Source organism: Scomber japonicus, chromosome 15 (assembly GCF_027409825.1).
Source record: "Scomber japonicus isolate fScoJap1 chromosome 15, fScoJap1.pri, whole genome shotgun sequence".
Lineage (NCBI taxonomy): Eukaryota > Metazoa > Chordata > Actinopteri > Scombriformes > Scombridae > Scomber > Scomber japonicus.
The window spans coordinates 287,387-311,350 of NC_070592.1; the positions used below are offsets into that span (position 1 = coordinate 287,387).

General features: G+C 48.6%; 1 protein-coding gene across 1 annotated transcript in view; it reads right to left on the bottom strand.

The window, feature by feature from the left end:
* The window catches only part of LOC128374508 (regulating synaptic membrane exocytosis protein 2-like), a 44,161-nt gene extending 21,985 nt beyond the window's left edge, over positions 1-22,176 (bottom strand). Inside the window, exons 1-14 of the mRNA XM_053334776.1 lie at positions 22,052-22,176; positions 16,509-16,586; positions 16,171-16,381; positions 11,847-11,953; positions 9,743-9,950; positions 7,559-7,784; positions 6,748-6,984; positions 5,014-5,227; positions 4,760-4,763; positions 1,282-1,440; positions 982-1,104; positions 778-924; positions 442-684; positions 46-156 (exon numbers count right to left, since the gene is read on the bottom strand). Coding sequence (XP_053190751.1) covers positions 46-156; positions 442-684; positions 778-924; positions 982-1,104; positions 1,282-1,440; positions 4,760-4,763; positions 5,014-5,227; positions 6,748-6,984; positions 7,559-7,784; positions 9,743-9,950; positions 11,847-11,953; positions 16,171-16,381; positions 16,509-16,586; positions 22,052-22,176 — 2,193 coding nt within the window. The remainder of the gene's footprint in view (positions 1-45; positions 157-441; positions 685-777; positions 925-981; positions 1,105-1,281; positions 1,441-4,759; positions 4,764-5,013; positions 5,228-6,747; positions 6,985-7,558; positions 7,785-9,742; positions 9,951-11,846; positions 11,954-16,170; positions 16,382-16,508; positions 16,587-22,051) is intronic.
* Positions 22,177-23,964: the final 1,788 nt, after the last annotated feature.

The window sequence follows — 23,964 nt, forward strand, 5'->3', positions numbered from 1 at the left end:
CTCCTCCATCAGCTCCTCCACCAGCTCCTCCATCAGCTCCCCCACCAGCTCCTCCACCAACTCCTCTATCAGCTCCTCCACCAGCTCCCCCAGCAGCTCCTCTATTAGCTCCTCCACCAGCTCCTCTATCAGCTCCCCCACCAGCTCCTCCACCAGCTCCTCCACCATCTCCTCCATCAGTTCCTCCACCAGCTCCCCCACCAGCTCCTCCACCAGCTCCTCTATCAGCTCTTCCACAAGCTCCTCTATCAGCTCCCCCACCAGCTCCTCCATCAGTTCCTCCACCAGCTCCTCCACCAGCTTCCCCACCAGCTCCTCCACCAGCTTCCCCACCAGCTCCTCTATCAGCTCCACCACCAACTCCTCCACCAGCTCCCCCACCAGCTCCTCCACTAGCTCCTCCACCAGCTCCTCCACCAGCTTCCCCATCAGCTCCTCCACCAGCTTCCCCACCAGCTCCTCTATCAGCTCCCCCACCAGCTCCTCCACCAGCTTCCCCACCAGCTCCTCTATCAGCTCCACCACCAACTCCTCCACCAGCTCCCCCACCAGCTCCTCCACCAGCTTCCCCACCAGCTCCTCTATCAGCTCCCCCACCAGCTCCTCCACCAGCTTCCCCACCAGCTCCTCTATCAGCTCCACCACCAACTCCTCCATCAGCTCCCCCACCAGCTCCTCCACCAGCTTCCCCACCAGCTCCCCCACCAGCTCCTCCACCAGCTTCCCCACCAGCTCCTCCATCAGCTCCTCCACCAGCTCCTCCATCAGCTCCCCCACCAGCTCCTCCACCAACTCCTCTATCAGCTCCTCCACCAGCTCCCCCAGCAGCTCCTCTATTAGCTCCTCCACCAGCTCCTCTATCAGCTCCCCCACCAGCTCCTCCACCAGCTCCTCCACCATCTCCTCTATCAGCTCCTCGACCAGCTCCTCCACCAGCTCCTCTATCAGCTCCTCCACCAGCTCCCCCACCAGCTCCTCCACCAGCTCCTCCATCAGTTCCTCCACCAACTCCCCCACCAGCTCCTCCACCAGCTCCTCTATCAGCTCCACCACCAGCTCCTCTATCAGCTCTTCCACAAGCTCCTCTATCAGCTCCCCCACCAGCTCCTCCATCAGTTCCTCCACCAGCTCCTCCACCAGCTTCCCCACCAGCTCCTCCACCAGCTTCCCCACCAGCTCCTCTATCAGCTCCACCACCAACTCCTCCACCAGCTCCCCCACCAGCTCCTCCACTAGCTCCTCCACCAGCTCCTCCACCAGCTTCCCCATCAGCTCCTCCACCAGCTTCCCCACCAGCTCCTCTATCAGCTCCCCCACCAGCTCCTCCACCAGCTTCCCCACCAGCTCCTCTATCAGCTCCACCACCAACTCCTCCACCAGCTCCCCCACCAGCTCCTCCACCAGCTTCCCCACCAGCTCCTCTATCAGCTCCTCCACCAGCTCCTCCACCAGCTTCCCCACCAGCTCCTCCACCAGCTCCTCTATCAGCTCCTCCACCAGCTCCCCCATCAGCTCCTCTATCAGCTCCTCCACCAGCTCCTCTATCAGCTCCTCTATCAGCTCCTCCACCAGCTCCTCTATCAGCTCCTCCACCAGCTCCTCCACCAACTCCTCCACCAGCTCCTCCACCAGCTCCCCCATCAGCTCCTCCACCAGCTCATCTATCAGCTCCTCTATCAGCTCCTCCACCAGCTCCTCTATCAGCTCCTCCATCTGCTCCCCCACCAGCTCCTCTATCAGCTCCTCCACCAGCTCCTCCACCAGCCCCTCCACCAGCTCCTCCATCAGCTCCTCCACCAGCTCCTCCATCAGCCCCTCCACCAGCTCCTCCACCAGCTCCTCCATCAGCCCCTCCACCAGCTCCTCCTCCTCTCTGTTGTCTCATGTGAACCAGAATCAGCTGTTCTGGGGGGGGGTTGGGGGGGGGGGGGGGGGGTGCATGTCGCCTGTAATCCGTCTTTACACACTGAGTCTAAGCTGCTTTACACACACACACACACACACACACACACACAACACACACATACACACACACACACAACACACACATACACACACACACACACAACACACACACACACACACACACACACACACACACACATACACACACACACACACACTCTCTCTTTTGTTTAATTCCTGGAGACACAAACATGAACTCTGACCCGAAAATCACCTGTCCTCTCCCACCTGTCCTCACCTACCTGTCCTCACCTGTCCTCTCCTACCTGTCCTCTCCTACCTGTCCTCACCTGTCCTCATCCACCTGTCCTCTTCCACCTGTCCTCTCCTGTCCTCTCCTGCCCTCTCCCACCTGTCCTCACCTGTCCTCTCCCACCTGTCCTCACCCACCTGTCCTCACCTACCTGTCCTCTCCCACCTGTCCTCAACTACCTGTCCTCTCCCACCTGTCCTCACCCACCTGTCCTCACCCACTTGTCCTCTCCTACCTGTCCTCACCTGTCCTCTCCTACCTGTCCTCTCCTACCTGTCCTCACCCACCGGTCCTCACCCACCTGTCCTCACCTGTCCTCTCCTACCTGTCCTCACCCACCTGTCCTCACCTGTCCTCACCCACCTGTCCTCTCCTACCTGTCCTCTTCCACCTGTCCTCACCTCTATTCTGCCACCTGTACTCTCCTACCTGTCCTCACCTACCTGTCCTCATCTACCTGTCCTCACCTGTCCTCACCTGTCCTCTCCTGCCCTCTCCCACCTGTCCTCTCCTACCTGTCCTCACCCACCTGTCCTCTCCTACCTGTCCTCACCCACCTGTCCTCACCTGTCCTCACCCACCTGTCCTCTTCCACCTGTCCTCTCCCACCTGTCCTCTCCTACCTGTCCTCACCCACCTGTCCTCACCCACCTGTCCTCTCCCATCTGTCCTCTCCCACCTGTCCTCTCCTACCTGTCCTCTCCTACCTGTCCTCTCCCACCTGTCCTCACCTGTCCTCTCCCACCTGTCCTCACCCACCTGTCCTCACCTACCTGTCCTCTCCCACCTGTCCTCACCTACCTGTCCTCTCCCACCTGTCCTCACCCACCTGTCCTCACCCACTTGTCCTCTCCTACCTGTCCTCTCCCACCTGTCCTCTCCCACCTGTCCTCTCCTACCTGTCCTCACCTGTCCTCTCCTACCTGTCCTCTCCTACCTGTCCTCACCCACCTGTCCTCACCCACCTGTCCTCACCCACCTGTCCTCACCTGTCCTCTCCTACCTGTCCTCTCCTACCTGTCCTCACCCACCTGTCCTCACCCACCTGTCATCACCCACCTGTCCTCTCCTACCTGTCCTCACCCACCTGTCCTCACCTGTCCTCTCCTACCTGTCCTCACCCACCTGTCCTCACCTGTCCTCACCTACCTGTCCTCACCCACCTGTCCTCACCTACCTGTCCTCACCTGTCCTCTCCTACCTGTCCTCTCCTACCTGTCCTCACCCACCGGTCCTCACCCACCTGTCCTCACCTACCTGTCCTCACCCACCTGTCCTCTCCTACCTGTCCTCACCCACCTGTCCTCTCCTACCTGTCCTCACCTACCTGTCCTCACCCACCTGTCCTCACCCACCTGTCCTCTCCTACCTGTCCTCACCCACCTGTCCTCACCTCCCTGTCCTACCTGTCCTCTCCCACCTGTCCTCACCCACCTGTCCTCTCCTATCTGTCCTCACCCACCTGTCCTCACCTACCTGTCCTACCTGTCCTCTCCCACCTGTCCTCACCTCTCCTCTCCCACCTGTCCTCACCTGTCCTCACCCACCTGTCCTCTCCTACCTGTCCTCACCCACCTGTCCTCACCTGTCCTCACCTGTCCCCACCTGTCCTCTCCTACCTGTCCTCTCCCACCTGTCCTCACCCACCTGTCCTCACCTCTCCTACCTGTCCTCTCCTACCTGTCCTCACCCACCTGTCCTCACCCACCTGTCCTCACCTCTCCTACCTGTCCTCTCCCACCTGTCCTCACCCACCTGTCCTCTCCTACCTGTCCTCACCTACCTGTCCTCACCCACCTGTCCTCTTCCACCTGTCCTCACCCACCTGTCCTCTCCCACATGTCCTCACCTACCTGTCCTCACCCACCTGTCCTCACCCACTTCTCCCACCTGTCCCCACCTGTCCCCACCTGTCCTCATCCACCTGTCCTCTCCTACCTGTCCTCACCTGTCCTCTCCCTGTCCTCACCTGTCCTCACCTGTCCCCACCTGTCCTCATCCACCTGTCCTCTCCTGCCCTCTCCCACCTGTCCTCACCCACCTGTCCTCACCCACCTGTCCTCTTGCACCTGTCCTCACCTCTCCCACCTGTCCTTACCCACCTGTCCTCACCCACCTGTCCTCACCTCTCCTCTCCCACCTGTCCTCACCTGTCCTCTCCCACCTGTCCTCACCCACCTGTCCTCACCTACCTGTCCTCATCCACCTGTCCTCACCTGTCCCCACCTGTCCTCTCCTACCTGTCCTCTCCCACCTGTCCTCACCCACCTGTCCTCACCTACCTGTCCTCATCCACCTCTCCTCTCCCACCTGTCCTCACCTGTCCTCACCCACCTGTCCTCACCCACCTGTCCCCACCTTCCTGTCCTCACCCACCTGCCCTCTCCCACATGTCCCCGCCTACCTGTCCTCTCCCACCTGTCCTCACCCACCTGCCCTCACCCACCTGTCCTCACCTACCTGTCCTCACCTGTCCTCACCTACCTGTCCTCAACTCTCCCACCTGTCCTCACCCACCTGTCCTCACCCACCTGTCCCCACCCACCTGTGGTTGAGATCATAGACGCCAACATCTTAGCACCAGGGTCTCAGCTGTTTTCGGTGACATCACAGGAACCCTAACCCTAACCCAGGTGAGCAGTCACCTGTCAGGTGTGTCATGTCTCCGCAGTGCTCCCTGAGGCATGCTGGGTAATCCCCCCCTCCTGTTTAATCCAATAGAAACGCAGCTGAGAGCGGCCTGTCGGCCCTGCTGCAGCCAGCCTTCTGCTTTAATCTAGATCAGATAATCAGACCGGTTCTCCGGGTTCTCCGGGTTCTCAGGGTTCTCCAGGTCCACCGGGATCCTCGGGGCCGGGACCGGTCCGATCTGAGGATCCGCTGAAGGTTCTCCTGATTGTTGTTCTGCGTTGGACGTTCTGAGAGAGACGGCAGCAGAGACTCTGATCTGCTGCGGGGCTGAGAACCCTCTGAGCCAATCACAGCTCATAATCTCTGACCAGCTGACTTCTGCTCCAATGACACGGAGGCAGCAGATTAACTGATCAGCCTGACGTCTGAGCCGAGAGAACAACTAGAACCCTGCAGATCAGTCACAGAACCATGACACATGCACAACCCTTTAGAACAGACGCAGAACCCTGAGAAGAACCCTACAGAACCAAGTCAAATCAGTTTCATGTGTATAAAACATCCTCAACCCTTAGAACCACAGAGCAGAACCACAAAGAACATGAGAAGAACCGTTTGGACTTTGATGAAACAACAACCCATAGAACTGACGTAGAACCACAGAGAACAGAGACAGGAACCAAAACAGAGGAGCCCTACAGAACCACAGCAGGGTCCTGTCTAATAGAAACAGAACCTTACTGAACAAAACAGCAGTAGAACCTGAAGAAACAGCAGAGGAACCTTACAGACCACAGAACCTGTGACTGTGCCACAGTGTGAGCAGCGAGTTCTAATGAGAGAATTCATTAGAACATTTTCTTCTTTTTTTCAGTGTATTGCTGTTCTTGATTTGAAGGGAGAACATTAATATTACACTGTGTGGGTTCTATAAGGAACCTTATTTTGAGTTCTGTTGTTTTGTTAACTTTAAATTTACATTTCAAAAATGTGTTCTGTGCTGAGTTTAAAGGTTCCTCAGTTAATCACAGATCACAGCACACTGAGAACACTCAGAACCATTTAGAACAACAGCTGATGGAACTGCAGAACAAACCCATAGAACCCTAACAAGAGGAGCCATAAAAGCAGAAGAACCCGAGAGAAGAGACACAGTCCCTTATAGAACTTGACAGAACCTTAAAATCACTACAGACTTTAGATTAGAACCATCCAGAACATGAAGTGTGGAACATGCAGAACCACAGAGGAACCCGTAGAGGCATTCTGCCCTCTACAGGAGGTCAGAGGTCGGGTTCTAGAGGGAACCCGGTGCTGTCAGTGAGAGCTGCAGCTCAGCTGTAAGCAGATTATCACTCTGAGCTAATTACTGTCAGAGAGAACATCTCTACACATTACATCACAAGGAGACAAGGAGACATGTGAGGACACAAGGAGACACAAGGAGACATGAGGACACAAGGGGACATGAGGAGACATGAGGACACAAGGAGACATGAGGACACAAGGAGACATGTGAGGACAAAAGGGGACATGAGGACACAAGGAGACATGTGAGGACACAAGGAGACATGAGGACACAAGGAGACACAAGGAGACACGAGGACACAAGGAGACATGTTGACACAAGGAGACACGAGGACACAAGGAGACATGTGAGGACACAAGGAGACACGAGGACACAAGGAGACATGTGAGGACACAAGGACACAAGGAGACACGAGGACACAAGGAGATACAAGGAGACATGTAAGGGGACATATGAGGACACAAGGAGACATGTGAGGACACAAGGAGCGGTTAGCATGTAGAATTAGCGGTTAGCATGTAGCATTAGCAGTTAGCATGTAGCATTAGCGGTTAGCATGTAGCATTAGCGGTTAGCATGTAGCACTCACGCTCGTCACAGCTTTCGTAGTCGGGCGTGGTCGCCAGGTCCTCTGACGAGCTGCTGAAGCTGCCAATCAGGTGCATCCTCCCCATCCTCCCGCCCCTCTGCCCTGCGCTCTCATTGGCCGACTTCCTCCGGCGGGCGGGGCTTACGTCCAGGTGTTGCTGAGGGACGGGGCTACTGCGAGGAGACGACCTCTGACCTCCAGCTCCGACCAATCCTGGAGCCCGAAGCTGCCGGACAACTGAGAGCAGAAAACACAGGTCAGAGAGCCTCTGAGCAAGGCAGCAGCAGGTTGATGGTTCTATTCCCTGTTATGAAGCAAGGCAGCAGCAGGTCGATGGTTCTATTCCCTGTTATGAAGCAAGGCAGCAGCAGGTTGATGGTTCTATTCCCTGTTATGAAGCAAGGCAGCAGCAGGTTGATGGTTCTATTCCCTGTTATGAAGCAAGGCAGCAGCAGGTTGATGGTTCTATTCCCTGTTATGAAGCAAGGCAGCAGCAGGTTGATGGTTCTATTCCCTGTTATGAAGCAAGGCAGCCGCAGGTTGATGGTTCTATTCCCTGTTATGAAGCAAGGCAGCAGCAGGTTGATGGTTCTATTCCCTGTTATGAAGCAAGGCAGCAGCAGGTTGATGGTTCTATTCCCTGTTATGAAGCAAGGCAGCAGCAGGTTGATGGTTCTATTCCCTGTTATGAAGCAAGGCAGCAGCAGGTTGATGGTTCTATTCCCTGTTATGAAGCAAGGCAGCTGCAGGTTGATGGTTCTATTCCCTGTTATGAAGCAAGGCAGCTGCAGGTTGATGGTTGTATTCTCACCGTGCTTAGAGGTCAGGTGATCGTCTGCGGTTGCCGTGGAGACCTCGCTGTGGCGGCGCTGGTGGCGGACTCGGCCGACCTGAGCTAACGACCTCATGGCGTCCTCGCTCGGCTGCGGTTTCCCCGGGTGACGAGCCAGGTTCGGGTCGCTACGGTAACGGGCCTGAAACTCCTCCTCCTGCTGCCGCCGCAGCTCGAAGTCGTCCTGAACCTGTCCCAGAGGGTCCTGAACCCAGACACCAGCTATCAGCACCTCCTCCATGCTACCAGCACCTCCTACATGCAGCTACCAGCACCTCCTCCATGCAGCTACCAGCACCTCCTACATGCTGCTATCAGCACCTCCTACATGCTGCTATCAGCACCTCCTCCATGCTATCAGCACCTCCTCCATGCTACCAGCACCTCCTACATGCTGCTATCAGCACCTCCTCCATGCTATCAGCACCTCCTCCATGCTACCAGCACCTCCTACATGCTGCTATCAGCACCTCCTCCATGCAGCTATCAGCACCTCCTACATGCTACTATCAGCACCTCCTACATGCTGCTATCAGCACCTCCTACATGCAGCTATCAGCACCTCCTCCATGCTACCAGCACCTCCTCCATGCTATCAGCACCTCCTACATGCTACTATCAGCACCTCCTACATGCTGCTATCAGCACCTCCTACATGCAGCTATCAGCACCTCCTACATGCTATCAGCACCTCCTCCATGCTATCAGCACCTCCTCCATGCTATCAGCACCTCCTACATGCTGCTATCAGCTACCAGCACCTCCTACATGCTGCTATCAGCACCTCCTCCATGCTACCAGCACCTCCTACATGCTATCAGCACCTCCTACATGCAGCTATCAGCACCTCCTCCATGCTGCTATCAGCACCTCCTACATGCTGCTATCAGCACCTCCTCCACGCTATCAGCACCTCCTCCATGCTATCAGCACCTCCTCCATGCTATCAGCACCTCCTACATGCTGCTATCAGCTACCAGCACCTCCTACATGCTGCTATCAGCACCTCCTCCATGCTACCAGCACCTCCTACATGCTATCAGCACCTCCTACATGCTGCTATCAGCACCTCCTACATGCAGCTATCAGCACCTCCTACATGCAGCTATCAGCACCTCCTCCATGCTGCTATCAGCACCTCCTACATGCTGCTATCAGCACCTCCTCCACGCTATCAGCACCTCCTCCATGCTATCAGCACCTCCTACATGCTACTATCAGCACCTCCTACATGTTATCAGCACCTCCTCCATGCTATCAGCACCTCCTACATGCTACTATCAGCACCTCCTACATGCTACTATCAGCACCTCCTACATGCTACTATCAGCACCTCCTACATGCTATCAGCACCTCCTCCATGCTACTATCAGCACCTCCTCCATGCTGCTATCAGCACCTCCTCCATGCTATCAGCACCTCCTACATGCAACTATCAGCACCTCCTACATGCTGCTATCAGCACCTCCTCCATGCTATCAGCACCTCCTACATGCTGCTATCAGCACCTCCTCCATGCTATCAGCACCTCCTACATGCAGCTACCAGCACCTCCTACATGCAGCTATCAGCACCTCCTACATGCTGCTATCAGCACCTCCTCCATGCTATCAGCACCTCCCACATGCAGCTATCAGCACCTCCTCCATGCAGCTATCAGCACCTCCTACATGCAGCTATCAGCACCTCCTACATGCAGCTATCAGCACATCCTACATGCTATCAGCACCTCCTACATGCTATCAGCACCTCCTACATGCTATCAGCACCTCCTACATGCAGCTATCAGCACCTCCTACATGCAGCTATCAGCACATCCTCCATGCAGCTATCAGCACCTCCTACATGCAGCTATCAGCACCTCCTACATGCTCCTATCAGCACCTCCTACATGCAGCTATCAGCACCTCCTACATGCTATCAGCACCTCCTACATGCTGCTACCAGCACCTCCTACATGCTCTCAGCACCTCCTACATGCTGCTATCAGCACCTCCTACATGCTGCTATCAGCACCTCCTACATGCTACTATCAGCACCTCCTACATGCTGCTATCAGCACCTCCTACATGCTGCTATCAGCACCTCCTACATGCTATCAGCACCTCCTACATGCTGCTATCAGCACCTCCTACATGCAGCTATCAGCACCTCCTTACTCACCTGTGAGTGCCAGCGGCCTCGATTGTCTCTGATTGGTCGCCTCCTGGCATGCGACTCCTCCTCCTCGTAACCATGACGACCGTGTGGAGAGCGGGAGCGGCGGTCCAGACCGGTGTCAGAGGGCGAGCGAGGCATCCTGCCCCCCCCATCATCATAATATGACTCCCTCCGCCTCCTGTCAATCAATCCAGGAGGGGAGGGGTTAACTCTCTTAGCTCCGCCCTCGAACAGTGACACACACACACACACACACACACACACACACACACACACACACACACACACACACACACACACACACACGCACACACACACACCTGCTGCTGCTCTTTATACATCACACACATTTTTCAAGCCTTCGCTGCGTTCAGTAACACTGTTTGTCCCATCATCATCACACCTGGACAGTAATCAGGTGTGATGGTATGTGAGGTGTGTTTTTATCATAATTTGCACTAATAAAGTTTTGCATCTCAGTTTCGTTGTACAATAATAATAAAGATTTATTCTATATAATATATAAAATATATGATCGTCTATATCAGAGGAGTCAAACTCATTTTCATTCAAGGGAAAGAAAGAAGGAACGAAGGAAAGAAAGAAAGGGATTAGGACAGAAGGAAGGAAGGACAGATGGAAGTAAGGAAGAAAGAGAGGGAAGAAGGAAGGACAGATGGAAGGAAGGAAGAAAGGGAGGGAGGGAGGAAGGAAGGAAAAGAAGACAGGAAGGAAAGAAACAAAGGGAGGATGGACAGAAAGAAGGACAGATGGAAGGAAGGACAGATGGAAGGAAGGAAGACAGGAAGGAAAGAAACAAAGGGAGGAAGGACAGATGGAAGGAAGGAAGACAGGAAGGACAGTGGGCCGGATTGGATTCCTCGGCGGGCCGGTTCTGGCCCACGGGCCGCATGTTTGACCCCCCTGATCTACATAAACAGTATTTATGCTTCACTTTAAATAGTTTCCATTAAATCTTCATACAATGAATCAATGAACTCAAACCTGCTCATTATCTAATATGATGATGTAATGTTACTGATCTCATTGGTCGTATCGTCTCAGTGAGGACCGGTGAGTCCGTCTGTACTCCAGCGGCCGCCGCAGGGCCGCCAGCCTCAGGTTGAGCAACATGATAATATAAACTATTATAAACTATTATAAACTATTATAAACTGTTATAAACTATTATAAACTATTATAAACTATTATAATATTATAAACTATTATAAACTATTATAAACTATTATAAACTATTATAATATTATAAACTATTATAAACTATTATAAACTATTATAAACTATTATAATATTATAAACATGTCTAAACAAAGAGGAACTAAAGGGTTCTTACTGTTTCTCTGTCAGCTGTCGCATGTTTGAAGCTTCATATCGAGTCAGCTGTCGACACATTAAACGCACACACACACACACACACACACACACACTCAGAGGGTTTATAATACAATCTGGATCATAACTGCCCCCCCCCCCCCTCACTGTAGCCCCACCCACAGGATATGACATCACACCCCCAGTGTGTGTGTTGTTAGTGTGTTTCTGTTTTTAGACGCAGCCTCAGTTAATCTGCTAATCTGATTATCTCTGTGTGTGTGTGTGTTACTGTGTGTGTGTGTGTGTGTGTGTGTTACTGTGTGTGTGTGTGTGTGTGTGTGTCTGTGCGTTACTATGTGTGTGTGTGTGTGTGTGTGTGTCTGTGCGTTACTATGTGTGTGTGTGTGTGTGTGTGTGTGTGTGTGTGTGTATGTGTGTGTGTGTGTGTTACTGTGTGTGTGTGTGTGTGTGTGTGTCTGTGCGTTACTATGTGTGTGTGTGTGTGTGTGTGTGTCACTGTGTGTGTGTGTGTGTTAATGAGCAGCTGAAGAAGAAACAACAAACTTCTGATTGGCTGCCTCATCAGCTCCACCTGCTGACCACCTGAAGGTTCACACACACACACACACACACAGTGACACAGACACACACACACACACAGTGACACAGACACACACACACACACACACACACACACACACACACACACACACACACACGCACACACACACACACACACACACACACACACACACACACACAGCTTACTGACCCATCCGTGGCTCCGTTGCTCAGAGGCCCCTGCGGTGGAGGGTGGGAAACCCTGTGTGAGGTTAAGATCTCCTGCTGCTTCCTGCAGATGTTACACACCCACATCACCTGATACACACACACACACACGCACACACACGCACACAGACACACACACACACACACACACACACACTCACACACACACACACACACACACACACACACACACACACACACACACACGCACACACACACACACACACACAGGTCATTATTTACTGATTGTGTTACTGTCATCATCACACTGTGTGTATATGTATGTGTGTATATGTATGTGTGTATTTATGAACCTTAACTAATAAAGATATTTAAGATGTTTTATTTTTGACAGGAAGCAGAGAGAGGAAGCGACGCTGCCGTTACGTAGCACAGTAACCACTCAGCTACTAACCTGATCCAATAATAATATTAATAATTAACACTAAGACTTTAATCAGTCAATCAATCAATCAATCAATCAATCAGTCTTTATTAATAAAGCACCAAATCCCAGCAGAGTCATGTGGAGGCTCTTCCCACATCGAGCAGGTCTAACCCGAACTCTTCAGGTTAGTTATTGAAGTTTCTTTTTGTCAAACATATAAAAGACATCAGACTTCAACACAAATCAACCATATAAATATACATACATACCCAAACCCCAGCCCATAAACAGTGCATCACATCTCCCAACACTAAACACTGTGTCCACAAAAACAGGATATAATAATATACACGAGTCGTCCCCCCCCCTCACGTGTGATAGGAACCTCGTCCCCTCTTATATGAGTCAGAAAATGACCCCAGACCTGGTAACACCTGGTTATCATCTTATCATTCAACCTTTCTATCATCAACTCATAGGAGGCATCATCCATCGTCAGCTGGTCCTGGTGTTGGTAGGAAATTGTAGGATTTTGTGAAGTGGTGATTGGGGAGCTGGCAAGCACTGATTTGAGAGGTGGGGGGGGTGGGATTCAATAAGTGTTGACTTCTTCCCGCTCCGTTTCCAATGTGGTTGACAGTGCAGTATATTTTCTGTCGGGTGTAGGTTTGCTATTTTCTGAGAGAACACTGCTTTCATTTTTTATGTGCTGTTTTTGTTTTGTTTTTTTCTTCTTCTGTCAAAATCTAATCTAAAGCTTTAACCCAGTCAGTAAACTCTGGTCCAGTCTGACTCTTCCAGTGGTGAAGAATGATCCTAGCTGCAGTGATGAAGCGTGTGGTGGTGGCCTCGACCTGTCTCCCAGTAGGCAGAGTCGGGGGGATTCAGGTTTCTGATTCTGGTTTCCAAGCCAGCCGGTTTTTCTATAACCTCTTTCCAGAAAGGAAAAACCAAAGAGCACAGTGAGTGTAAGAAGGTACCTGCCTGTTTATTACACTTCCAACGCAGGTTGTTCTGTATCAAGCCCGTTTCATGGAGCCTTACTGGTGTGTAATAATCCCTGATGGACATCCCTATGTTTGCTCTTATGTTTTCCCATACATCTTCCTCCATGTCATAATTTAGACCTTGTCGTGGAAACTCAGTGCTCTTGGTGAAGAATGAAATAGAGACTTCTGGCGGCCGACAAGATTTTATTTTCTTTGCAAAGAAAAGATCAATCAACAAAACATGCGAGCGGTTTCTGAATGAAGAAAGACCCGAGCATGAACATTTATACCTGAGGGAAAGGCCCACCTCTGGGGTGTGTTTAACGTCCTATGTCTGCTGTGGGGTCAGCCTCTTACCTACGCTGTGCTTCCACACTCTTTTGTCTTTGGCAGGTATCGGCACCGACCCCCTGAAGTGTGAAATTAAGAGGTCTAGACAACATAATTTAAAATACACAAGGGTTTGAATGACTGTCTCAGGTAGTAGAAATGCAAAGGAATTTAAAGGTCTGATATCTTGGTGAGAAGGTGGGAGGTTGGGTATTTTACAAAGGAGTTGAAATAACTATTACAACCTCTTTGCCAAATTAGTCTTAAATGATCATATTTCCCGTACTGGGCATCCCCAACCATATCATAGAGAGCTGAGGCCAAGTGAGCAGATCTGGGCAGCTCAGAGTAGAGTCTGATCACATCTTCCCCTTCGCTTGGTTTACCGCTGAGGTTCTGACTCTACTTCTTAACTGGAGGTACCGCCAAAAGTCTCCTTTCTCTTTCTGGCTGAAATGTGAACTGATTTCTTGAAATGAGAGAAACACCCCATCTTTATATAGGTCTCCAATCTTATTCAGGTTTGCCTCCAGCCAGGACTTCCACAGGGAAGGTTTCCTGTCTACTTTTATAGATGGATTATTCCAGATAGAGGCATCATCTTGTCTGTGTTGGGATGACCTGAGCATCTTGTGTAGCTTTGCCCACACTGCTCTGGAATGGTGTAGGATTGGATTACCCTCACAACCAGATTACCCACAGCATTTTGGAAAAGGGTTTCAATTGGTTTGAAAGGGGCTGTGATTTCCTTTTCTATTTGTGTCCATCCAAGGTGTGAGCCATAGCTGGCCCAATGTTTGGCTAACTTTACCATCTCAAATTCTATGTTATAAAGTTCCACATTGGGTAAGGCTAGGCCTCCTTTTCTTCTTGATTCATAAAGCTCTTGCATGGTGATTCTAGGTTTCTTTCCATTCCATAGATAGTCTTTAATTATCTGATTATACTGCTTAAAGATCCCAGCAGGAACTGTCACAGGTACCATCATTGATATGTAATTAAACTTACGGCAATGACTATTTTAATTGTATTGATTTTTCCCGTAAGTGTAGGATTTATTGATTTCCATCTGTCTAGGTCATTCTTTATTTTCTGAAACAACGGAGTCATATTAAGTTGCACAATATGACTCATGTCAGCAGTCAGTCTTCATCCCTGATGATATCCTGTTATTCCTGCCTCCGCCCTTATTGTGATTGCCAGAGGTTCAAAGAATAAAACAAACAATAAAGGTGATAACGGATCTCCTTACTTCGTTCCCCGTGAGAGAAGGGGGACCTTAGTCCATTGGTGAGGACTGATACTCTCGGTGTTGGAAAGATCACTTTAACCCAGTTGGCAAATTCTTCCAAGACATGTATTTAAAAAAGCCCACTCAACCAAGTCTGTCTCTATTAGCAGCATCACAGCTCCCACAGCTCTCTGCAGGTCTTCATGTTGTTTGGCTCGCTTCTTTATTTCTTTAAACAGCCGAGCGTTCTCCGTCTCCAAGTCCATGATTCGTGAATCAGCTTGGTCGAGCCTCTCATAGATAGCAGAGACATCGTCTTCATCTTTGCCTGAGATGATTTAACTGATTGAACGTCAGACTGCAGGCCTTTGAGAACATCGCTGACTTGAGCCATTTCCTGCGTGGCCTTTTGTAGAGTTGCTTGAAGCACTGTCATCTCGTCTCTCGCGGGGGGCTAGCGTGTTAGCTTCCATTGTCGAGGATGCTATCTTGTTAGCTGTGGTGCCACTAGCCACATTAGCATAGCTAACACCTTGTTTAGCGGACCTTGGTTTAGAACCCGACGCCATCCCCGTGGTTTCATCACACAACTTTAAAAGTGGACCAAGTCGTTTGCACAGTACTTATCCGCCGTTTCACCCGGTTTTATTTCTCATGTAGCGAAGACTGCTGTCGCATTAGGACGAAGTCGGGTGATTTCTTGGGAGAGTAATTTCTAGGCAGCCATCTTGGTCAGCGGTCCCACGACTCCGAACTCTTCAGGTTTCATTTAAAGAGACCCAACATTCCCACATGAGCAGCACTTGGTGACAGTGGAGAGAAAAAACTCCTTTTAACAGGAAGAACCCTCAGAACCAGACTCAGAGTGGGAGAACATCTTTTAACAGGAAGAACCCTCAGAACCAGACTCAGAGTGGGAGAACATCTTTTAACAGGAAGAACCCTCAGAACCAGACTCAGAGTGGGAGAACATCTTTTAACAGGAAGAACCCTCAGAACCAGACTCAGAGTGGGAGAACATCTTTTAACAGGAAGAACCCTCAGAACCAGACTCAGAGTGGGAGAACATCTTTTAACAGGAAGAACCCTCAGAACCAGACTCAGAGTGGGAGAACATCTTTTAACAGGAAGAACCCTCAGAACCAGACTCAGAGTGGGAGAACATCTGCCTGGACCGGTTGGAGTAGAGAGGAGAGAGAGGAAGGAGAGAAGAGAGAGGGAGGAGAGGAGAGAGGAGAGAGAAGCACATTGAATGTCCGGGACTGGAATCTGTCATCCGGACGTCTACAGGAAAGTACAGTGTATGTGGACACGCCCCCCCACACACTGACCTTATTGGCTGACAGGACACGCCCCCCCACACACTGACCTTATTGGCTGAGAGGAGGACACGCCCCCCGCAGCGGTTGCAGAAGTTGCCCTGACAGTAGCAGCAGGTGCGGCCGCAGCCGTCGGCCATCTTGGTTTTGTGACAGACGGTGCAGGTGTGAGAGTCGGCCGGCGCCGTGCGAGCACCCTGAGGCTCCGCCCCCAGCTTCCTCACCTGGTCCTTACACATCTCAAACTGCTGATGTAACTTCCTGTTCAAACAACGAGATAAAGGACAGTTCAGAGCTCCGTCTGCTCATTCAAACAGCAGCTGAGTGAAACAGAGTCTGAACGTCTGATTGTAGCAGCGGCTCCTGAACGCAGCACAGCTGTACTCACTGCGTCTCCTCGTCAGTCGGACCGAGAACCTGCAGAACCTCCGACACCAGCTGACTGACTCCTGACAACGGGTTCCACCTGTCCAGGTAACACACAGTCAGCTGACAGGAAGCAGGTTTCATTAACTGATCTGGGATCTGATTGGCTGGTAGCCTCCTCCAGCTGAACAGGACTGGTGCATGATGGGAAATGTATTTCTGATACTCACGAAAGTGACGAAGATTTGACTTCCTCCTGATCTCTGAAGATGATGATGATGGTGGTGATAGTGATGATGATGATGAAGATGATGGTGGTGATGGTGATGATGATGATGATGATGATGATGAAACAGAAACACATGAAAGCAAAAAGTGAAACAGGAAAAAGCTGCAGGTTCAATTTCAGTCAAATTCAAATTACATTTAATTTGAAAAAACAAAATAACAAATAACAGGAAATAAACACAAACTGCCATGACGTGCAGTTGGCCACGCCCCTAAACTATGATGTCACTGCAGGTTACTAATTCATATCGTCACACTGTGATGTCATCACGTGTCACCGAAAACTAAAACTTACTGATCTGACCTGATGATGATAGTGTGAACCCCACGTAAATAAACTGTACGTAAACAAAACTCCATGTAAACAAAACTCTACGTGAATAAACTGTACGTGAAAACAAATCTACACGAACAAAGCTCTACGTAGGCGCGCTGGTAGCGCAGCTGCCGACCCCCGTTAGAATCCGGGTCTCTCCTGTTTCCTGTCTGTCTGCTGCTGAAAAAAGACGTCTACGCCGGAAAAAAAAACCTCTACGTGAACAAAACTCTACGTGAATAAAACTCTACGTGAACAAAACTCTACGCAAACAAAACTGTACGTAAACAAAACTCTACGTACACTAAACTCTACGTAAACAAAACTCTACGTAAACAAAACTCTACGTAAACAAAACTGTACGTAAACAAAACTCTACGTGAACAAAGCTCTACGTGAAAAAAAATGTAAGTGAAGAAAACTCTACGTGAACAAAACTCTACGTGAACAAAGCTCTATGTGAAAAAAAATGTAAGTGAAGAAAACTCTACGTGAATAAAACTCTACGTGAATAAAACTACGTAAACAAAACTCTACGTGAATAAAACTCTACGTAAACAAAACTTTACGTAAACAAAACTCTACGTGAACAAAACTCTACGTAAACAAAACTCTACGTAAACAAAACTTTACGTAAACAAAACTCTACGTGAATAAAACTGTACGTGAACAAAACTCTACGTAAACAAAATTCTACGTAAACAAAACTCTACGTGAACAAAACTCTACGTAAACAAAACTCTACGTGAACAAAACTCTACGTACACAAAAACTCTACGTAAACAAAACTTCACGTAAACAAAACTCTACGTAAACAAAACTCTACGTAAACAAAACTCCACATAAACAAAACTACGTAAACAAAACTCTACGTGAATAAAACTCTACGTAAACAAAACTACGTGAACAAAACTCTACGTGAATAAAACTGTACGTAAACAAAACTGTACATAAACAAAACTCTACATGAATAAAACTCTACGTGAATAAAACTCTACGTGAACAAAACTCTACGTAAACAAAACTCTACGTGAACAAAACTCTACGTAAACAAAACTCTACGTAAACAAAACTCTACGTGAATAAAACTCTACGTGAATAAAACTCCACGTGAATAAAACTCTACGTGAATAAAACTCTACGTAAACAAAACTCTACGTAAACAAAATTCTACGTGAACAAAACTCCACGTAAACAAAACTGTACGTAAACCAACTTTACGTAAACAAAACTCTACGTAAACAAAACTCTACGTAAACAAAACTACGTAAACAAAACTCTACGTAAACAAAACTCTACGCAAACAAAACTCTACGCAAACAAAACTTTACGTAAACAAAGCTGTACGCAAACAAAACTCTAGGTTAACAAAACTCTACTTCCGGCGCTGCACTGCGGCGACGAGTGCCAGTCAGTGCGTCTGAACTATTTGTTTGTTTGTTATAGTTCATGTCTAAAGCTGTCTTCTGTTACAAAAAACCCGGCCCACATGGTTTTGGATGTTTTGATCTCTGCCGAGAACAACATAAACTCCGAGCAGGATGCGTCTACAGGTGTTTTTGCTCGTTATCCTGGCAATCTACCTGTTGCTACCGGCGGCCATTCTCTCACTGAACACTGGCCAAACTCCGGATAAGATCGCTGTCACAGCGGATGAGATTCTACGCTACAGCCGAGACCAACTACTGCAATTGCGGGATTTGCAGACTAACAACTTTCCAGTCAATTTGCCCGAGGAGTGTTCAAGGCGACCTGGAACAGCAAGGAGGAAAAGAGGCGGACGTGGTGGAGTACGCCGCAGGGTACGCGCACGGGGGAGAAAACCTCCTCTGCCTACTGTCATCCTGGCGAACGCCCGCTCCCTGCTGAAACAACTGACAGAGCTACAAACGGCAGTGAGGTACCTTTCTGAATTTCGAGAAAGCTGTTTGCTGTGTTTTACGGAGACATGGCTCAAAGACACGATTGACAGTTCATCCCTTAGAATTCCAGGATTTTGCGACCCGATTACGTTGGACAGAGACGTGCAAGTAACCGGCAAAAAGCTTGGTGGTGGAGTATGCATATACATTAATGAGGAATGGTGCAATAACTACACACTCAGAGACTCTCAGTGCTCTGAGGACATTGAGCTGTTATCCCTGTCGCTGAGGCCTTTTTACTTGCCCAGGGAATTTGGTCAAGTATTTGTCACCGTTGTGTACATACACCCACGCACGAACACAAGGGCTGCTGCAAATAGTATATGTGACGCAGTGACAAAAATAGAAAACATTGCTCCCGACGCCCCAAAGTTTATCCTCGGAGACTTTAATGGATGTTCTATCAAAAGTGTGTTGCCTAATTACTACCAATATGTCAAGTGTGCGACTAGGAGGGAGAGAACCCTAGATCTATGCTTTGGGAATATTAAAGACGCTTACAAATGCTATGCAAAAGCACCGCTTGGTGATTCGGACCACAATGTTATTCACCTTGTCCCACAGTACAAACAAAAGTTGAAGTCGCGGAAACCAGAGATTAAAACAATTAAACGATGGACTAACGATTCTGTTGAACGCCTCAGAGGGTGCTTTGACTGCACTACGTGGGATACTTTTGTGGACACAAGTTCCAACTTAGAAGAACTGAACTCTGTTGTCACGGACTACATTCTGTTTTGTGTGGACTGTGTAATTCCAGATACAACTTTCAGAGTCTCTCCAAATGATAAACCTTGGGTTAATAAAGAATTAAAACTAGCACTGAAAAGGAAAAGAATGGCATTTGAACAGGGGGACATGTTAAAGATGAATGATATTCAGAAGGAAATTAGACAGATAATACACGATAGCAAACAAAATTACAAACTGAAGATTGAAGCGCAAATGAGAGGAAACGACCTAAGACATGCATGGCAAGGGATGTATACAATGATTGGAAAGGAGGATAAGAAAACACATATTACTATAGATGGAGATGATGTAACATTTGCAAAAGAACTGAACAATTTTTATGCCAGATTTGAAACATCAGATTTTTCATCACAACGCAGGGCCATTAGAGAACAACTAGACAACAACTATGACACCCCCTCAATCAGGGTAACTGATGATGAGGTGCGTAGAATCTTTAATAGAATTGACCCCAAAAAATCATCTGGCCCTGATCATGTAAGAGGGAGGGTTCTTAAAGAGTGCAGTGAGCAACTAAGCTATGTTTTCGCACATCTTTTTCAAATGTCTCTGGAGACACATTATATTCCCAAGGTCTGGAAATCTTCAGTTATAGTACCAGTTCCAAAGGTGCCAAAACCATGTGTTTTAAATGACTATCGCCCCGTGGCCCTAACATCAATCATAATGAAGAGTTTTGAGAGGATTGTCTTAAAACATGTTCTGAGGGAAGTGCAGCATAGTACTGATCCCTTACAATTTGCTTATAGGGCCATGAGGAGCACAGACGATGCTCTATTGTACATGCTCCATAACATCTATTGCCACTTGGACAGGCCCAAACAATATGCTCGGGTTCTCTTCATAGATTTCTCGTCCGCGTTTAACACAATCAGGCCCCACCTTATGATGGAGAGGCTTTTGCACTTGGGTGTAAATTCAAACTTAATAAAATGGGTTGAGTCCTTTCTGACTGAGAGAACACAGTGTGTTCGAGTAAACAAAGCTGTGTCCTCCCCAATTTTGACTAACACTGGGGCTCCACAAGGGAGCGTAATTTCCCCTGTACTATTTACACTTTACACCAATGAGTGTAAAAGCAACACAACAGATCACGTCACAATTAAATTCGCAGACAACACTGCTATAGTGGGGTTAATTAAAAACAACAATGAGACCCAATACAGGGCATGGGTGGATCAGTTTGTAGAGTGGTGTGAGTCTAGCTGTCTTCATCTAAATATAAGAAAGACAAAAGAACTCATTGTGGATTTTAGAATGGGCAGTCACATCCACCAGAACATGGTCATACATGGAGAAGACATTGAGGTTGTAACAAACTATAAATATTTGGGAACTGTTATAGATGACAAATTAAATTGGAGCTGTAACACTGACACCATTTACAAAAAGGGAATGCAGAGACTGTACTTCATGCGTAAGCTAAGGCAATTTAAAGTAGATAGGGATATGATGCGGGTCTTTTACCATTCTTTTGTGGAGAGCATTTTATGTTTCTGTTCTGTGGCCTGGTACTTCTCTCTGTCTATTGCAAATAAAAATAAGCTTCACAGGATAGTCAACATGGCCAGCAAGATTGCTTGCCAGCCTCTAAATAGCATGGCCATGACTGTTGAAACAAGGGTGGTAAAGAAGGCAAATAATGTGAGGATCTCTCACACCCCTTACATCAAACATATGAGTTGTTGCCCTCAGGTAGGAGGCTCAGGATGCCTTCATTCCAGACAAACAGAGCCCGCAGATCATTCATACCTACCAGCATATCCATGTTAAATAAGACAACTAAGACTGAATAGCACATTGCACTTTAGTATTGTACTGTATTTAAGTTGTTTTTTTTTGTCCTATTGTCAACCTGTCTTTTTGTCCTGGGAGGGGGGGTGTATGGTTTGTCTATTGTGTTCTTGTTTATTGTAATGTCTTTGTACTTGTATCAGATGCACTGAAAACAGCACAGAACAATTTTCCGAAAGGACAAATAAATAATCTATCTAAACAAAACTACATAAACAAAACTCCACGTAAACAAAACTCTACGTGAATAAAACTCTACGTGAATAAAACTCCATGTGAACATAAATTTGCTGCTTCAGTTAAAATAGAAGTGTGATGACGTTTATTAGACTGCTGACGCTAAATGTTTGAATCATCTTTCAATAATCTCACCGTCATACGTCATAAACGATTAATACGTCATGAATCAGTCTGATTAATCAATAAAAGCTTCACTGGTCTGACAGAGCAACAGACTCCTGATCAGGCATCAATAATCAATGATCTCCTTACTTCCGCGCGCTCTGCTCCTCCTTCTTCTGTCGGTCCATCACTGACCGGATGATGCTCCGCTCCTCCTCCGTCAGGTGGCTCAGGTCCGGTGTCTCCGGTGTTCCGGTCCCGGTCCCGGCAGTCATCCTGCGGTCTCCCCGGCGGAGAGGCTGCGCTGCTCGGCCTGCAGCTGCCGCGGTGTCCGCTGCTCTGGTTCTCACAGACAGACAGACAGAGAGGAAGAGGAGGAAGAAGAGGAAGAGGAGGAAGAAGAAGGAGGAAGAGTATAATCCTCCATACACTGAGGAGTTAGCGTGACGGCGTTACGTACAGCAAAGATCAGCAGGTCACGAGGCGGCGGGGGGGGGGGGGTTATAGTCTAAAGTTAAACTAGATGTCTGAGTGTGTGTGTGTGTGTGTGTGTGTGTGTGTGTGTGTGTGTGTCTGAGTGTTAGGGGTAGGGGTTAGGGTTGGGGGGGGGGTCTCCATTGACCCAATATAATATATAATATATTAATGTACAGTATTAGTGTCTGCTGTCATTTATCTGTGTTATTAATAAAGTTCTGTTTTTTTCCAGCAGCTTTAAATAAAACTTTAAATCTGTTTTAATCCTGCTGAGGGTCAAAGGTCACAGAGCTGCTCATTTAAATGGTTCTGTGACGTCACTGATCAGCTGTTATTGATCACTGATCAGCTGTTATCGATCACTGATCAGCTGTTATTGATCAGCTGTTATTGATTATTGGTTTGGGGGGGGGGGGCCATAATGAGCAGAGGTGTTGTTTCCCTCAGACAGTTTCTCTGCTTGTTTACTCTGCTGGTCATTAAACCACTTCCTGTTTATATCTTCACCTTTATAATTTAACATTTCCAGTTTCTGGATAATTCTTTATTTCTTATTAATTATTAACTATTAACACAAAGATGAAATAAAACATGAAACTGTTTTTATTGTAAGACACAGAGTGACATCAGCTCATCTCAACAACCAATCAGAGACTCTGATTGGTCAACATGTCACATGACCAGAGCCTTTAATGTAGTTCAGACATTAACATAAAACATGACGACTCTTCCTACTGTCAGTCCTTCATTCTGGACTAGAAATGATTCATTACACAAACTACATTATAATGACACTACAATGATTCTCTGCATACTAAATAACAATGATCATAAATATCAGCTGTGTGTGTGATCCTGTTCAGACTGAACCGTCTGTCTGCAGACTGTCTGTCCTACAGACCACACAGAGACACTGAACCGTCTGTCTGCAGACTGTCTGTCCTACAGACCACACAGAGACACTGAACCGTCTGTCTGCAGACTGTCTGTCCTACAGACCACACAGAGACACTGAACCGTCTGTCTGCAGACTGTCTGTCCTACAGACCACACAGAGACACTGAACCGTCTGTCTGCAGACTGTCTGTCCTACAGACCACACAGAGAGACTGAACCGTCTGTCTGCAGACTGTCTGTCCTACAGACCACACAGAGACACTGAACCGTCTGTCTGCAGACTGTCTGTCCTACAGACCACACAGAGACACTGAACCAGAGCAGACCCAGAACCCAGCACACAGAGGTCCAGTGAATGTGGTGTTGAAGGTGTGGAGGTGGATCAGTGTGTCAGAGGAGACTCTGTAGAAGGACAGAGTGCCAGCAGGACAGTCCACATACACTGCTACTCTGTTAGAGACAGAGGAGGAGGAGGAGGAGGAGGAGGAGGAGGAGGAGGAGGAGATGGATGTTTCTCTGTTATTGTGCCAGACAGAGTAACCATCATCATCAGAGCAGTCCAGACTCCAGGACTGATCATTATGTCCAAACCCACTGTCATCACCGCCTCCTTTCCTGCTGATTCTTCTGTAACTCACTGATATATAAACTGTTCCTCTCCACTCGACCTCCCAGTAACAGCGACCAGT